The sequence below is a fragment of the Mustela erminea genome, chromosome 9 (genome assembly GCF_009829155.1).
Source record: "Mustela erminea isolate mMusErm1 chromosome 9, mMusErm1.Pri, whole genome shotgun sequence".
In the NCBI taxonomy this organism is placed as follows: domain Eukaryota; kingdom Metazoa; phylum Chordata; class Mammalia; order Carnivora; family Mustelidae; genus Mustela; species Mustela erminea.
Genome location: NC_045622.1, coordinates 1,456,299 through 1,474,612, shown reverse-complemented (window position 1 = coordinate 1,474,612; position 18,314 = coordinate 1,456,299). Strand labels below are relative to the sequence as shown.

General features: G+C 47.8%; 1 protein-coding gene across 5 annotated transcripts in view; it reads right to left on the bottom strand.

Moving 5' to 3' along the window:
• Positions 1-18,314, bottom strand: part of DYNC2H1 (dynein cytoplasmic 2 heavy chain 1) — a 256,749-nt gene that overhangs the window by 22,118 nt on the left and 216,317 nt on the right. For all 5 annotated transcript variants that reach the window (XM_032358199.1, XM_032358201.1, XM_032358204.1 and 2 more), the window contains one exon: positions 10,984-11,073. In XM_032358199.1, coding sequence (XP_032214090.1) covers positions 10,984-11,073 — 90 coding nt within the window. The remainder of the gene's footprint in view (positions 1-10,983; positions 11,074-18,314) is intronic.

Below are 18,314 nucleotides of genomic sequence, written 5' to 3'. Positions count from 1 at the left end.
ATTTTAAGGAAGTTTAAATTATTGTTTATTTGGTTTACTCCCTATGAAATGTTTTCATTATCTGTCTTCTACTTTCATTAGCTAGACAAAGCTAACAAATTATGCTTGCATGATCTTTTATAAGTGATATTTAATGCAAACATGTTTCAAATTAATACTATCATTAATTCTTAAAATTAAATTTTAATTCAAAAATTTCAAAACAGTTGTTGCCTGTATTAGATATGCAATATGTTCAAATTAACTAAAAATTAAAGTGTGGCTAATAATCATATTTTTACTTAAAATATGAATTAATAACATTAGTAAGAAAAAGGAAAAGCTTCTATAATACAAATGTTTTTTTTTTAGTCCATGGCAGGGAACAAACATTTTTTGTCAGGCTTAGAGGCAGACTAAAGCAAAGGCATATTTGATAAAAGAATCTAAATAACAAAGATTCTTTTAATATGTATATTGTCTTTGAACAGCAAACTTCACATAAGAAAACACAGTGAAGCACATTTTTTAAAAATTACATTTCAGCCTGTTTGGAGAAGCTTTCTTCATACTGTCAACACTGGAAAGCGACCAAGATGTCCTTCAGGACATCTCGGACTAATGCACTGAAGCACCGGGCTGTCAGCCACGAAGGACAGGAGGGACCTTCGATGCACACTGCCAAGGCAGAGAAGCCGTGAGAACAGGCGGCAGTTCCAAGGGACTGTGGTAGGGCAAAAGGCGAGAGACTCTGGAGACAGGAAGAAGACCTGCGACTAGCCAGGCTGGGTGAGGGGTGCCGGGGCGGGGGGGTGCGGAGGGTTTCAAGGGCGGTAAAAGTACTGTGTGTGCTGCCGTAATGACGAGCGCATGTCGTCTACTTTTCCAAACCCACAGACGGTCACACATCAGGAACAGACTTGAAGGTCAACTGTGGACCCTGGGTGATCACGACCCGTCAAGGCAGGTGCATCCTTCGTTTTAAACCAAACAAACAAGAAGGAGAGTTCTATTCCTATATGAACCAGTATAGACAGAATTTTGAAGGAAAAGGCTTTTCCCTGAAAAACTTTTCATCTACTTAACTTACCTTTCATTCGTGAATACAAGTAGGTATCACTTTTGTATAGGCTAGAGTTCAGAAAATAAATATACAACTGTACCTTTTCTTTTTAAACATTACTCAAAAATGTTCTTAACTGATTTATATATTAGTCAAAACTAAGCTTTTTAAGGATATAAAAGTCAGAGACTAAAGCTATTAGCTATCAGTAATAAAGCTGGTTAAATATAGAATTAGATCTATATCCTTATTGTAACAAAATTACATTCATATAATGAACTGTTTGAGATGAACTCAAAGGCAACAGGAAAGCATCAGTTATACACCACAGGCAAAACCCCACTGCCCTTCACATGTTCACACACGTTTATAAGATGTATCATGGATCTATACAAAAGGAAGCTGAACTTCCATCTCTGATCAAAGTGAGAGAAAATATAAGAATTCAATATTTTATATAGGCAGTATCACAGATCACTGAGGAACAGAAAAACTATTCAACAAATGATGTTGAGGAAAAATGTTCATCATGACTGGCCATCAGGGAGATTCAAATCAAAACCACATTGAGATATCACCATGCACCAGTTAGAATGGCCAAAATTAGCAAGACCGGAAACAACAAGTGTTGGAGGGGATGTGGAGAAAAGGGAATCCTCTTACACTGCTGGTGGGAGTGCAAGTTGGTGCAGCCACTCTGGGAAACTGTGGAGATTCCTTAAAAAATTAAAAATAGAGCTTCCCTATGACCCTGCAATTGCACTCCTGGGAGTTTGCCCCAAAGATACAGATGTAGTGAAAAGAAGGGGCACCTGTACCCCAATGTTCATAGCAGCAATGGCCACAGTCGCCCAACTGTGGAAAGAACCAAGATACCCTTCAACAGATGAATGGATAAGGAAGATGTGGTCCATATACACTATGGAGTATTATGCCTCCATCAGAAAGGATGAATACCCAACTTTTGTAGCAACATGGATGGGACTGGAAGAGATTATGCTGAGTGAAATAAGTCAAGCAGAGAGAGTCAACTATCATATGATTTCACTTACTTGTGGAGCATAAGGAATAACACGGAGGACATTGGGAGATGAAGAGGAGAAGGGAGTTGGGGGAAATCGGAGGGGGAGACGAACCATGAGAGACTATGGACTCTGAGAAACAAACTGAGGGTTTGTGAGGGGAAGGGAGTGAGGGGTTGGGTGAGCCTGGTGGTGGGTATTAAGGAGGGCACGTATTGCATGGAGCACTGGGTATGGTGCATAAACAACGAATCTTGGAACACTGAAAAAATAAAATAAAAAAAATAAAACAAAATTTTACTGAGATTTTAAAAATCAGAGGTTTAAAAAAAGCTTAACAAATTGCAGATCTAGATTAGCAACCGTTTTTAGGACATTTAGTAAAAAAAGAGTTTTTTGAGATTTACTTAAGGTAAGGATTTTCTGTTCAAGGTTCTTCCTAGAAAACATATTACTAAAAAGTACTTTGCTGAGCTATTTGTACGGGGTGCAGACAGCTGGGCAGCCTCCCTGAGGGCTCACTTCTGTGCTCTTTGCAACCGCAGTCCAATGAGCCCAACGCCCAGAGCCCTTCCACAGGGTGCGCAGGTGCAGCCGGCCGGGTGCAAGGAGCTCAGGACACGGGGCTCTGACGACAGAAGGCATAGAACCAGGAAACCAGGACCACGTGCTCCAGTTACACTGACCACGCCACCATGTGGCGAGGGCTTTCAGGGACTCAGGATGGTTCACGACCTCCTGGGACAGGCTCTGCCTACAGCAAGAAAACCGTGGACAAGTTTGCTAGAGGAGGCAGGTGGCCAGATGGAGCAGGGGAAGAGCTGAGGCCCCTGGGCCTGGAAACTGCAGGGACACCAGCCACTGGGGTGGCTTAGGGCGCAGCTAGAGGTTCACCAGCAGCCTCGCCCCAGGACCTGGCCCTTTTGGGAGCATGCGCAGGGAAGGAGCCCTGGGGCTGGTGACCCCAGGGCTGACAGGATCTTATTATCCTATCATTTGCATTGCGGTGTCCCCCGCACCCTCTATAGATGCTGCTTCCTGAAGATGGGGGATGTGAGCAGCTGCCCAGGCCTGAGGGAGGAAGCCAGGGTGGGGGGTATGAGAAGGAGCACCTGGGAAAGGGGAGACCACGGAGACCTCCAAGCACAGGATGTGGCAGTCCGTGGGCTCAGGCTGTTCCTCTGTCTGGGGGCTGGACCCTTCCCTTGGAGAGCCCAGACTCGGGCAGAGTCCCCCAGCCCTGGGACACCCACACTGGCCTTCTGTGGCCACACCACGGCTGCGGGACACAGAGGGTCCCTGCAGCTGGGTCCTTCCTGAGCTCACAAGCCCACGCCCTGACGGGGGCGGGCAGTGCTGATACATGGGCGCCCACAGGCCCGCCTCCTGCGGGGACCATGGCCTGTCTGTGGAGCCTGCGGATGCTGCAGGAGCCCTGGGGGGTCCGCTGACATGGTCTCCGCAGGCCTCCGCGGTGAGGAGCCTCTTATTATGCCGCGCCAGTAGCCGCCGAAATTGGTATGCATGTGACAAAAGCGAGATGCAGATAAAAATTCAGGGAAGATTTTGTTATCTTGAAAGCCAATTATGTTGCTATATTGTCACATTTCTAGAACCAAGATTTATCTTCTGCAAGCAGTTTATAGGCTCGCTTCCGCACAACTGCAGACGATCACAGACCACAGACTACCACTTAGTATTCCGAATGTGCAAGACAGCTGACCACAGGCAGAATTTACTAGCTGAGAGTGTGGAGAAATTACTGTCCCTGTATAAAATGGAACTCCTAAAATCCGGTAATACTACTGCTATAGCAATAGCTCTATTTTACTGGGTCATATTTCGGTTATGTACCCTAAGTTCATTTTATGATAGTGACAAAACAGTTTAAAGCTCGGCTGTATGTTAATCATAAATCTCAGGATTTGGGCTAAGATGTATTTTTTTCATGAAATTCCACTATTAATCTATTTATTTGTTATCTATTTCCTTCACTAAATGTAGAGATTCCTGTTGGCAGGAATTCATGATTTCCTCATTACTTTGTACTTCCAGCACTTAGAATAATGGAGACACAAAACAGAAGCTCCATAAATAGTGAGTGAATGAGTGAAAGAATGAATGAATATGAATTAACAAGATCCATCACATACGTGTTCTGGCTAAGTACCGTATAGAAAAATAGGGATGTTAGAGGTTTTAGAGAGCAAATAGACTGCTTTTTCAATTCTGTTGATATGCCTTCCTATGCATACTTTTGCAGTGTGCCTACTATGTGTAAAACCTTATACTAGGGACTGTGAGAGTTACTAAAAGGAGTTGGAAAATAAAGACTTTTCTAGGAAGGCAAAGTACTGCAGAACTTTCCAAAGTAGAGTCAGATATCCCAGAACACAAATGAAAAATTAAAAAGATAATTTTAGTAAGACTGCTTTTAACAACTAGGGTTTCAAGAGAAAATAGAGCAAATCTTCAAATGTTAGAGTAGAGAGTAAAAAATTAAACTGTAACATCTATCGGGCAGACTTAAATAGAAATTAAATCTCATAAGCATGTCACGGATGCTACAGAATACATATTGGGGGGTAAATCACGAAGGTTAAGGAAACGTCAAAGAGATTCATGTCAGTTTCCTTGAGAATAACCTTAACCGTGATTGAATCATTCATTTATACATTAGATACTGAAAAGCTACCTGTGCAAGCCCTTGTTCCACATGCTTGGATAGAGCAGTAAACAGACAAAAATGTCTGCCCCTCTGAAGCTTCCGGGGGGAACACAAAGAAAATTCAGGGAAATACACAGAGCATCAGCTGGGGATGTAGGCTCCAGAGAAAAACGGAGAAGGAAAGGAGGGGGCTACGACCTGAAACAGCGTGGCCAAGGAAGGCCTTGCTGAGAGGACGACGGTGGGGCAAAGAGCTCAGAGACAGAAAATCCCTTCGGTGCGATCTGGGGGCAGCAGCTCGGGCGGAGGAAGCGGCAAGAATAAAAGCCTGGGGAGGGGGTGCCGGTCTGGTCACTGGACAGCCCCGAGGCCAGCGAGGCTGCGGCAAAGGACATGAGGCAGTGGAGAGAGGAGGAAACCAACAGGGACATGTGCGACCTTCACCTGACCTTCACCTGCCAGGGGAGGGATGGAAGGACTGTGTGACTCGGGAGATAAGATGTCGCGAGGATATTCCCAGGAGAGGAGGGACACTGTCTCATTCATGCTTTAGCCAGAACATCCAGGCTGCTTGGCCGAGAACCAACCGGGGTGGGGGGGGCACGGGGGAAGCAGCACAGGTAGGTGGCGGCTGCACTGATAATGACATTGGTCAAGGCAGTGGCAGGTCAGGTGGTACATGTGAGTGTTCTCGAATGTAGAGGCAAGATCATGTTTCTGCTGGGCTGGACACACACGAAGAGAGGACGGAGTTAACAGTGATTCTGAGATTCTCAGCCTCTGTCACAGGAAGGAAGGAGGAGTCAATGACTCCTGTGGCAATGGCTGTATGGAGAGAGGCCAACGTAAAACGTTTCAAGTGGGAGAGTGAAAATCTTTCTAAAATGGTGCTGATAGTTTATGGAATGATCAAAAACTGGCATGTTTTTAAAGAAAGGGCAGTTGAGAGTGAGTTCTTTCATTTACCATGTAATTCCTGTAAACGGTTTAACTATTCTTGAAATTGGGGTTGCATTTCTCCCATCTTTAAAAACGGAAATTACACCCACCTCATGTGCTGTAAATATTACCCGATCTCATGTACAGCATATACGTGCCTAGTCTCCAGAATGAGCTCAGTTCTTACAAGTATCTGTTTTTCTCTTTTCTGTCCTTCATGAGATCATTTTACAAAGTCTGGGGGGGCGCCTGGGTGGCTCAGTGGGTTAAAGCCTCTGCTTTCGGCTCAGGTCAGGATCTCAGGGTCCTGGGATTGAGCCCCACATCAGGTTTTCTGCTCAGTGGGGAGCCTGCTTCCCTTCCTCTCTCTCTCTCTCTGCCTCTCTGCCTACTTGTGATCTCTGTCTGTCAAGTAAATAAATAAATAAAATCTTAAAAAAAAAAAAAAAGTCTGAATACATAAAGTGGCACAATGACAAGAAAAACAATCTGAAGCTCAGATTTTACATCTAGGAAAATGAGAAGGGCTACTTAGATGAACCTAAAAAGGGTGTCATGAGACGTCGAGATCCAGAAATGCCAGTTCAAGTCCTTAGAGAACAGTCAAGGTCAAAGAGGGAAGAGTAAGAACCAGAGGCTCTCAAGATTGTTTTCAGTGACCATCCAGTCTGCTCCAAGTGAAGAGGAGAAGTAAAATGTAACAAATTGAAGAAGCAATCTGTGTGGCTAAGGTCACAAGAAGCATCTTAGCAGACACGCTAGAAACTGTGCCTGAATATTATCTGATCATAAGATAGAACACAACATCTAAAAAGAATCTCAGGAAAAACAGAGGGAGGGAGGAGTAGGGACTGAGAGCCAAGCGAGGGAAAGGTCTGCTTCCGGCACTGCCAGGTGCGGAGGGTAGGAGAGGACCCAGTGTAACAGCACTGTGGACAGAAGGGGGGCCGTGGCAACCTGGTACCGCGCTCACTTCGGGCCTCGTCCACAATGAACCCTGGCCCTGGCAGGAGGAGCCACTTGGGCAGAGTGGGGACAGGGGGGAACACAGAGAGACTCTAGGTGACACCACATCTTCTATTTTCTCCCAGAGTTTTGTTGTTTAGATGGATAGTTGTTTGGGACACCTAGAGGCTCCGCAGGTTGAACGACCGACTTAGTTTGAGCTCAGGTCACCATCTCCTGCTGTGGGGTGGAGCAGGAGTCCAGCTTCGCGCTCAGTGCAGAGTCTGCGGCAGATGCTTTCTCTGTCCCCCGCCCCCCCACTTGCTCGCTCTCTCTCTCTCTAATAAGTAAATAAATAATCTTAAAGAGAGAGAGAGTTGTTTAGATTGCTGTTGCTTGTTTAGTTATCTTTACTCCCTGAAAGACCTTAAGGAGCATTTATATGACGTGCTAACGCTGGTGTTCACTACTTCTGTTTACTGTTCGGATCTCCCCAGCCTTCAAAGTTGCTAAAGGTTGATATAAATAAATAACAAGATTTTAACATAAGAAGGAAGGGTGGCCAAATATGGTCATATACAAGTATATCGGCCAGGGGCTTGAGTTAGAAGGATAATCACCACCACCACCACCACCATCATTGTCCTGGGTAGAGGTGAAGCCATCACTATCAACTGTAAAACAGAGGACACGGAACCTAAGCAGAAACTCAGGCCTAGAAAATGCGCCTGCGAGCCTGCCACTGGCACACGGCAGACCGAGTCTGGTCAGCAGTACAAGGACGGTGTGGACACAGCAGGAGTCCGTCCACATGGTCAGAGTACTGCTCTGCCACACCCCAGCCCGACCGGGTCCCAGAGGCAAAGGTCCGTGCATGCTGCTGGGACAGAAGCAGCTCACGAGCTGGGAAGGAACAGAACTGCGGGTGTGCGGCCAAGGGACCCGGCTGCGGGAGGTGGAGAATAGGAAGACGGAGAAACAAAGGCAAAGGCTGGCACCAAAGTATGTCGGAATTTGCAACAACCAGCCCAGGAGACTCGGAATATACGGGCTAGACACACTGCGGGGGTAGTCAGGACACCAAGAAGAAACAAAGCCTGGAAATCAGGAGCCAAAGAAACTCTAAGATGTTATTTCCAAAGAAAAGGCAGAAAAACCTGAAGCCAGAGAAATACTTCCTGAATCCCCACAGGAAATAACCTATCTTGTCCATTCGCCTGTTCATTCAGTGGACAGTATGCTATATTAGAAATACGGGGGTGGGGGCAGTTCTTGCTCTAGAAGATCTTGCTGAGAGGAGCCCAGAGAATGGACGCCAGGAACCCCGAAGACTCTTCAGTGGAGACCCCTTGGAACGTAGAGACTCTCTAGCTCTCCACAAATCACCAGCCTTCAATCTTCAACCCCTGGCCACATAGAGGACTAAGACGCCACATGCAATCTTCACCTCTAAAATGATCTAGTTTCCCTTCCTCGGGATTTGCAAGAGGTTCCCAAGGATCAATCGTCATTCCTTAATAAGGTCTTGTGACTTGACTCTTCCTGCCCCTCCCGCCTACTCTCTGTGCCCCTCTCCTCCCTGTGCTCGGTGCTACGTGAAAGCCCCGGGCTTCCTCTGGACGCCTGTCCTCCCCTTGCCTGGCGCACTCCGGCCTCTCCCCCATGGTGGGCTAAGTCCTCCTGCGCCCTAGGCCGGGTATTGCTCCCCTGCTCCCTGTCCCTCGGGACCTCCTGCTGCTTGCTCCAGGGCACCATACTTCCTGCAGGGTGTGTACCGTTGCTGATTCTGTTGTCCCTCTTCTCTGAGACACTGCAAGGACAGTTGCCTAGAACACAGCGTGTCTGTTTACCACTCTGCACGGCGACCTCAGAGAAGGGCTGGACGCCACGGCGGAAACTTCAGGTCAGAAATGACACCTGTGAGGCAGCAACTGTACCAGCTTCCTGACCGTTTCCCTCACGCCCCGCTTCAAGCAGCTGCTCCCGGTACCTTGACTGAATGAAGGAATCAAGGCATCAGTGCACGGACACTACCCCGACCCGGGCCAGGCTCCACTTATCTGCTCTGAACCCTGTCGCGAGCAGGCTCCATGGGGGACACCCCCAGCAGTGCTCTTTTCCTTCTACATCCCGCCTCCAAACGATGCGCTCTGGGTGGTGAACGCTGCACACCTGCCCGAGGCAGTCTCAGCGTCCCAGCATCACAAGCACCCGAGCTGCCATCGTCACGCAGCACCAACAGTGCCTGTGTGTCCTCACCCTCTCTCCCCCATCCGCACGGCTCCAAGCTGCTCTGGACCCTCACCCGGGACATATAGATGGCACTTGTGAGTTCCAGATGCCAGAAGTTACCGCAGGAAGGTAGTCATCTCTGTACGTTTATAACCACACACACAAAAATTAAGATAGGAAAACAAAACAAGTGGAAAAAACCATGCTCCTAAGTGGTGGCTGAAATGACAAATATTGCTATTCCCTGGTTAGAAGGACGGGAGACAAGCTAAGGTCAAGGGCCAGGAGGGTGCTTTACCATGACAATTCAGGCGAAATGACTATAAAGGTTTTAAGAAATTACACAGTGGAAAGGTTTTCAGCTGTGATGATGGGTATTCAACACACTTAGTATCAACGATCGTGCCAGAAAATTATAATTCATGAAAAACTGTTTTATATGCTAAATGCAATATCCACGTTTACTGTCATATGCACATAATTAAGCGCATATGCACATATATGACACAGGGTAGTGTAGGCTACTATTTCCAGCTGATAAAGACAATTCCTGCCCCTGATAAGTACAGTGAGGAATGCTAACAACGCGTGAACGGACACATGATCACAGCCGTGCAGTCAGAACACACCAAGAACTTGGGAGCATTCTGTTTTCCTGAGTTACGTGCGGACTACTGTGTCCTTCGTCCCTACCCCCACCCTCCGTCCCTCCTTCCTTCACTCCCATCTTCTGCCATTTATTGCTCATGTGTGTGTCTAGGCACAGGGACAGACAGCAAATCAGTCCTGACTGGTTCTTCTCTGCCTGCTGATTTTAAAGTCATTTTCAGATCCAGTAATTTCTTCTCCAATAATCCTACAACCCAGAGATTAGTCATATTAGAAGCAAACAAATGTTCTGACGAGCTTGGCCCCTTGAAAGAGGTCTCATTTGTAGACGGGCACAACGGAGCAGGAAGGGAGGGGAGAGGAGGAGCAGAGGAAGGGACGAGCCCCTGCAGGCAGTGCCTCCGAGCTAAGAACAGCAAAGTCCAGCACGTGGGTCACAGAGGAGCCTTCACCCGCAGAAGGTCAACTTCTTCCGGACTAGCACAAAGCGGAGAGGGCGGGCTCAGAAGGGTGGGACTTCTCAAAGGGTCCCACTTCACAGCATGAATTTTCTCTGTAATGCAGAATGTGAGGGGCTGGGCCAAGGGAAAGGGGAGGTGGTGACAGAATGGTTTTCAGGAAAGCAGTGCACTGCGGGAAGAGGCCTGGTGGAACCAGGGGCAGGGCCAGCCCTTCCCGCATGGGACCCTGTGCAGCCCCTGAGCTCAGCAGCTTGTGTGTGGACAGAGACTAACCCAAGGGCCCTTTTTCTAGGAAGGATGAGGCACAAGGGAGAGTGAGACAAGATAATGAAGTTTCTGAAAGGGGATAAAGTTATGGGCTGTGGATTCCAGGCTGAGTCGGGAGGTTCCAGAAAGAGGGCAAACTCTAAGCAAGAAGAACCCAGAGTCTAGTTCAAAGGTGTCCAGGGGTTCAAAGGCGGAGCCGGCATGAGCGGTGACACAGCTGCAGCTGGACGTGCTTCCTCGAGGAGGCCTCACGACCACAGCAGTCATGGTAAAGAAGCCATTTGTGCAGCAGGTGCGGCAGCACAGGATGAAGGGAGTGAGACACCGCGAAACCACACGGGGGAAGGGGTACACTGCTCACCCCGCTAACCAGTAGCATGTGCTACTCCTTCCAGAAAATGACTCTAGACCATTCCTCATTCTACTCAGTTTTCCTGCAAGTTCCCTGACTGGTCCCTCAGGAAAAAAACTTGATTTGCTGAGAAAAGAAAAAAAAGGAAAATAGCAGCTCCCTCCGGGGAGGGGTCATGCTCTACCGTGACTTAGTCACAGCTAGGAATCGGTGTCAGTTACCGACCATCTGACTCACATACAGTAAACGTGTAGATCCTTCTCTACATTCCCAAAAGGTAGGAAGAGCCACAGTGAGCAAAAAACCCCACACGACCATTTTAAAGGAGTGCCCTGTCTACACTGAGGACAGCAGAGGACGTGACCTCGCGCTCTCTGCACAGCCACGTGTCCATGGGTCCCCAATGCACAGCGCCCTCCACGTGCCGCTCAGTGGTGCGCTCTTACCTGGATGGCGAGGGCTCGAGCTACCAGACCACGCAGGTACTGTAAGGGATCTTCAGGGCCTTCCCACTTGCTCTGCCACGCAAGAGGACTCTGCAAACGAAAAAGGGTCGAAATTAAGTTTCCATGTATAATATTACATACAAAAGACCTTTAACACTAATGTGATGGGTAAATATTTTGGCATAATCCACATTATGTGTATCATGAATGTATTTCCTTAAGATACATCTGTTTTCCCTTGATCTTATTATAATAAAAATAAATGACAGAGACAGAATGAATTAATCTGTTTCTCTAAAAGGATATTGTTCTAACTTGGCTATTGTTGACGCGGCTATAAACACGGGGGTGTGCTCCTCTTTGAGTCGGTGGTTCTGTAACCTTTTGGTAAATAAGTAGTAGCGCGACTGCTGGACGGAGGGTAGCTCTAAATGACAACAGATGCACGGATAAAGAGAAGGTGGTCTGTGCAGACAACGGAATATTACTCGGCCCTTAAACGGAATGAGACCTTGCCATTTGCAATAACACGGATGGAACTAGAGGGGGTTATGCTGAGCGACATCAGTCGGTCAGAGAAAGAGAAACACCACGTGATTTCATCATACGTGGAATTTAAGAAACAGGTTTAATTTAATACAGGGGAAGGGGGAAAGACGGAGGGAAGGAAACCACAAGAGATGCTTGACTGCAGGGACCTGTAGTACTGATGGGGGAGGAGACGGAAGGGACGGGCTAGATGGGGGATGGGCATCAAGGAGGGCACGGGTCGTGATGAGCCCTGGGTGGTGTGTACGTTATGGATCAGTAAATTCTACTCCTGAAACCAATTCCATCACATATGTTAACTAACTAGAATTTAAATAGAAACTTGAAAAAAATAGGATTTTTTAAAGTAACATTTTTGAAACAATAAGCAAACTGCTATGTACAAAGTAGCAAACTGTGTTTTCTAAAAACAGTATCTAGCACACAAAGAAATCAAATTAAAATAGACAAGTTCACTTTATAAGTGGTAAAGATTAAAAAAAAAGTCTTGGTTCCTTCAGAATTTCTTCAGACTCTAAACAGAGAAGTATAATGGAAATTTCATCCCCAAAACCACCCTGAACTACATGATGAAGCGAGAAGAAATTTTAAAAGTGCTCTCAATTAAAGTTAAATATAGGTAAATAAAACCATTCCAAAAGAATTATCTTTTAAATACTGACCTTCTACTAACTGGTATTCTCTACAAAAACATAATTCTTTACAACATTCTTCAAGTTCATGTTCATCATACCTTTTCTACAAGAGTTTGCTGGACTTTCCAAACATTATATAAATATTCAAACTTCTTAAGTGTAATAATAGTAAGTAATTATTATTATTTAGGAGAATAATATAAGGAGAAAACATCAATTTCATACCCCCAATCACTGCCTGATTACACAGTAAAGATACAACACCAGGGAATAGACCAACAACACACGGAAAACAGAAATTAAGATGACGGGAATTCACAGCATAAAAGAGCCTTAGAAATATCTGGTTTAATGACTTCATACGTGTGAAGTAAGCTTTCCTTAGAATAAGGCAGAAAAGTGCCTGAACGGTGCTCTGAACTAAGACAGGTGCTGTGGTTTTCAAACAGGTCCCCAAGTGTCCAAGGCTTCTCGCCCAGGGACCCAAAGGAGTGCCTCTCTCCTTAAATAATGGTCCCGTGAGCATGGCAGCGGTGACCCTGTGCCAGTCTCCAGGTCCAGGCCATAAGAAATCAGGGGTGCCTGGATGGCTCAATGGGTTAAGCCTCTGCCTTCGGCTCAGGTCATGATTTCAGGGTTCTGGGATCAAGCCCCGCATCAGGCTCTCTGCTCAGCAGGGAGTCTGCTTCCCTTTCTCTCTGACTGCTTGTGACCTCTGTCTGTCAAATCAATCAATCAATCAATCAATCAATCAGATGCTGCTATCTCCTATCTTGTGAGACTTGTGATCTTGGAACCATCCACCAGATCTAGAAGCCCAGTTTTGGGAGAGGCCCCCGTGGAGATGGCCGGAGGCTCCTGGTTCTCCATCAGCACTGACCTGCCAGCTGCATGCGCAATGGTGAGAAGGGACAAGCTGTCTTCACCAAACCCAATCCACATCTCAGGTTTCCAAGCTTAAAATAAAGGAGTTTCTACAATGACATTTTAAGCCAGCAGGTGTTGGTGGACTCTGCCGTATGGTGAGTGACTGATGGGGATTTTGGTGTCCTCCCAGGAAGAGATGAGGCCCCTGTCCCCGCCCCATGAGTACGAGCTTGGTGACAACTACAATACTGCAGGTGTGATGCGGCCTCACATTCAGGGTTCAGGTCTAGGCCTTCACAGGTTAGTGGCTCTCCGGCTCTGCTTCCTGGGGTATATGCTCTCTGAGCCACCTTCTAATGGGGCACGGAAGCGAAGTAGGCTGTGTGCAGAGACCGGGTAGGGATGTCCGCACAAGGGGCACCCAAGGCCTCCAGCCACCCGTCCGGCAGAGCACCCACCCCTCGGCCAGCCATCAGCACCAGCTGGCCGGCTCCGTGATGATCAGCCGGCGAGCAGGTCCCCACACTGGAAGCTGAGCCCAGCCCAGCCTGCACCCCACACTTAGCCACAACTCCTTGCGCAGGCGCTACATAACCAACTCCGCTTGCTTTCAGCCAGTAAGTCTCAGGGAGGTCCACCAGGTGGCAATTAATAACTGATACACCAGGTTGTCACGTTCTCAGTATTAGGCTTTCCTGCTGCAGAAAGAAAGCTTCTCTGCGGTGTGTGTTACATCAAGTGGTACGTCACTGTGATGGGGAAGCTTCAAGGTGCTCCTGGTGACCTAGCCACTGGGTGTCTATGGCCTGGTGGATGCCCTCACCTGGAGCAGAACTGGGTCCAGTGACATGACTTGAATGGAAGAGCACAGTGAAAGTGCTGAGGTGCCACCGGGCAACAAGTCTCCTGCTAGCCCCCCACCCCAGTTTCCCCTTCCTCTGCTCTCCGTGTCTGCTGTGCTGTGCACTTCCATACCGAGCTGCCCATGGAGAGAGGAACTGACAGCATCCGGCAGCAGTCGGCAGGGACCAGAGGCTGCTGGCTGCCAGGTGTCCGCGCCCTCAGAGACGGTGATGACGGCAGCCCCAGCTGACCCCTGACTGCAGGGTGTGGGAGCCTGGCACAGAGCACACGCTGAGTCCCACCACAACTCCTGCCCACAGGAGCAGAGACACGGGAAGTTCTGCTGTTTTATGCCTTGAAGCTGTAAGGCAATTTACCACAATCGTGAGAGTTACCAACATCAGGGTCAGGGTCAAACCATCAGCGAATGGTCAAGCTCTCTCTGTTCATCAGTTGAGCGATGACTGTGGACAGTGCTAATCACAGAACAGTACAGGGGGTCAGGAGTACTTAGGAGACCTTTTCAAGAACAAAAGAGTTCGTGAGCACCATTTCTCCCCCCTCCACACAGCAGCCTGCACACGCAGACACCAGGGGAGTGAGCACACCATCCACCGAATCTGCTGGTAACACCGTAGCTCCCGCGCACGCTTCCTTATGAACACGCTCCTGCTGCCCTGCCCGCAGCATCACCCACCCAAAGCCTAGCTGTGGCCTCGCTGACAGGGGCAGCAGCACTGCCCCAGGAAGAAGGGACGATGACCACACTCGCCAGCAGGACAGCAGCCCCCACAGCGGGCTGGGGCAGGCATCTGGTCTGACTACAGGCCCCGCCCACCGAGGAAACCCCAGGGGACAACAGCAGGAAAGTGCCCTGCAGCTGGGCCCTACCACAGCTCCGGAAAACATCTGGCCTGACCCGAAAGTGAAAAGGACGATTCCAGAATACACATGCACGCTTCCATTCAACACGCCATCCTTACAAGGACCAAGACATGGAAGGAACCACGTGCTCATCAGCGGGCAAATGGACAAGGAGCTGCCACACACTCTCTCTCTTTCCGTCTTGAAAAAGAAGGAACCTATTTGGGACAATATGGGTGAACCTAGAGGCTATTAAACTAGGTATAATTATTATACTGTATGATTTTACCTCTATGTGGAATCTAAAAAACAACAAACAGAAGAAAACAGAAATGGACCCATAAATACAGAGAACAAACAGGCAGTTGCCAGAGGAGAGGAAGGGTAGGGGACTAGAAAGTACGACCTGTAGGGTGACTAATGTAGTATGTATATAAAAAAACCCTGAATAATAAAAATAAAGTAAAAGGTACAATCTTACAGTTATAAAATAAATAAGACATGGGGGTGCAATGTACAGAATAAGGAACACAGTTACTATGGTGACAGCTTCGGATGGGGACGGGAGGTCACTTCCTAATGCATGTGAATGGCAATCGCTACACCGTACACAGGAAACCAGACTCTGTCAAGTACAAATATCAAGAATGTGTCACATAGCATGTTCAGACATTTCTATAGAAACAATTAAATGTAAGCCTCACAATTCACAGACCTGTACCCCTGGGGCAAATAATACATCATATGTTAATAAAAATAATTAATTTTAAAAGGTTAAAAAATGATTAAATCCAGGAAGTCATAGTAAAGGATTTGGTGTGACGTTCTGAGAGCTGTGTGGGATTTTGGCAAGCGTAGAAAGACTGGGAGGGAGCGAGCGCAGCAGACACCACCTGGACGCCACCTCTGTGCACCACGGTGCTGGTGCGTGAGCGGCCCCGTCTCGTGCCCCTCACGATGACCCTCAGGAGCAAGAACTCCTCCCGCTGCTGTGGCACAGAGGACGAACAGGGCACAGGGACAGGAGAGCCCGCCCGGAGCAGGTGAAGCCAGGAACAGGTGAAGGCCATGTCCACGGTGCAGCCCAGACCACCCCCCCGCCGGGTCTGTGTGTCTGTCAGCATCAGCCCTTCCCATCCTGCTCGACGCACCCGGCACCACGTGAGGTTCAACGCAAGACAACTACGAATTGGGAATTAAAAACTGTAATGATGGGAAAACGAAGGCTTAGAACAGGTCAATGTACCAGGTTTGTTTTTTTTTCTAAACTAAATGTTATAGAAGTGAAGCCCCAGATTAAACTAAACAGGACCTCTTTTTGCTCCCTAACAGATGTCACAGAAGCAGAGCAGGGGAGGGGCCGCTGTTCACTCTCTACCCCCTTCAAGCACTAGTCAAGTACGCGGTTATTCAGCAAGCTTGTGCTACCCAGCCGCTGTCTGTCAGTCACTCGTGAGGTGCTCTGGTCACACGATGACAACACCCGCTGTTTGTGACAGCCTGTGTGAGGAGGCAGGGACACAGAAGAGAGACTGCGGTCTGTACAGCCAGCTCCCCAACAAAACAGGAACCATGCTCAGGAAACACAGAGCTAGCGTCCACCGCGTCCACACTGCCCACAAGGGCGAGCGTCATGGAAGGCTTTCTGGTGAGATAACACCGGGTAGATCTCAAGGGGTAAACAGTCTACACTCCGGGAGAGAAAGTCAGTAGGAAAAGGGAGAACAATTAATAGGGGAGACATTAATTAAGTAAGGACCAGACCAAGAGGCTCTTTGGAGTCTACACTAAGGAGTTTGATCAGGAAAGCAAGGACAACAAGACCCAATTAAGCTTGAGCTGGGCACGGGACACATCCTGACTTGAATGGGAGATGACCCGGTAGGTGCAGGAAGAAGCGCACTTGGGCATGAACATGGTGGCAGGAAGGGAGTCGGGAAGCTGCCGTGCTACGTGAGGCAGAAGCCACCGGCACAAGAGGAGACCGGTGAGGACGGCAAAGACGGCTGCAGTCTGGGCTCGGCCGGGGCGTGCACTGTTCCAAGTGTGGGACCTCCATGCACCTCTGCTATTCAAAATGACCCGCAGATGGAGGCGTCACCGTGAGCCACGTTACAAACATTTAGAAACCGAGCGAGGGGAAGTTTCAGTGGCCTGAACAAGGAAGTACTGTAGTATAATCTTGGATATCTTCATTTCTCCTCTACAATTTCAGTGTTGATTACATGAACCTTAAACACAGTACTATGCTGAGTGACTCATTTTCGTGTGTTGAACAGTGGAGCTGTCTTTCAGACTGCCGAACCCTGTCCCTGCACTCAGAAAAGCCAAGTGCTGACGTCTACCTGTGCAGGGGATACCAGTAACCCACGGCACGCACCTGCTGAGGTCACAGGAAATGTCTGGGAAGCTTCCGTGGATTCGAGTCTCCTGTAGTCCCCGAAACTGGGAGACAGCCTCGTAACCAATGCTTACTCAAGCACTAGAAGCTGCAATGAGATGTTATAGTGTGTGCGGTAAAAAGGATTCGGTTCAAAATTTGTTTTGAAAAAAGGTGAAAAGAAAAAGAAAAAACCTAGTTCAGTCTAATTCCAACTGTGGATGAAATGGTTGACAATAGTACAGTTTACAACTTATAACTCCTACATTACCCATAATTTACAAGTTTATAAATTACTTAAAATCTGTTTCACAAACATAAACAGCATTAGAGAATTACATTTCAGATGGATTAAGATACCTTTATAGTAAAACCAACAGTAACAGTCTTACTACAGGTACATAAGAGGAAGTGTAACTCAGTACTTTGTGATAAAAGTTACAATAGCTCCAATTTAATCCAACTAAGACCGTTGCTTAGCTACCAGGATTTCACTTTTCTTACTAATATAGAAAAAGAATTTGTAGGACAGCACCTATAAACTAAGGACTTTCAGCTCCCAGATAGGTATTTAATGGGATTATTTCCATAAATATGAATACCATTAAAAGTCTTCTTATTGGAGTGGGGGAGAGGCTGCAGGAGGGTCTAGAGCATACCTCCTCCCACAGATACACTATGGCAACAAATGCATGTGATGCACCTGATTCTGAAAATGATCCAAAGACTGGCAGAGCAGACTGCCACAGCTAAAGACAGAAAGGGACCAACTCAATGAGGTTAGGAAGAGCAAAGGTGCAATCAGGTACCAACCCTCCCCTCCACCGTGGTGACCCAGAAGCAGGAGGATATCCCAGGTGCAGAAGAGTGATGGGATCAAGCCCATCAAGGAGCATCCCCAGCCCAGGGTTCTTGTACCAAGGAGAAACACCCCCACAATGTCTGACTTTGAAAATCCCTGGTGTGTAACCATGGGAGAGCCAGAGGGCCGCAGGAAACCGGGTCTCTACTCCCGAAGGGTCAGTGTTCTCTCTCTCTCGGCCGGAGACTCAGCAAGCAAGCAGCAGTTTCCAAAATGCCTGGGGCTTCTTTATGGCCTTATTTTAGGACATGAGCTGGAGGGGCAGGGATCTGGAGAAGCTTTCCCAAGAACCGGAAGTGCAGGTGGGCACCATTTCTGTCGCTCTCCTTTA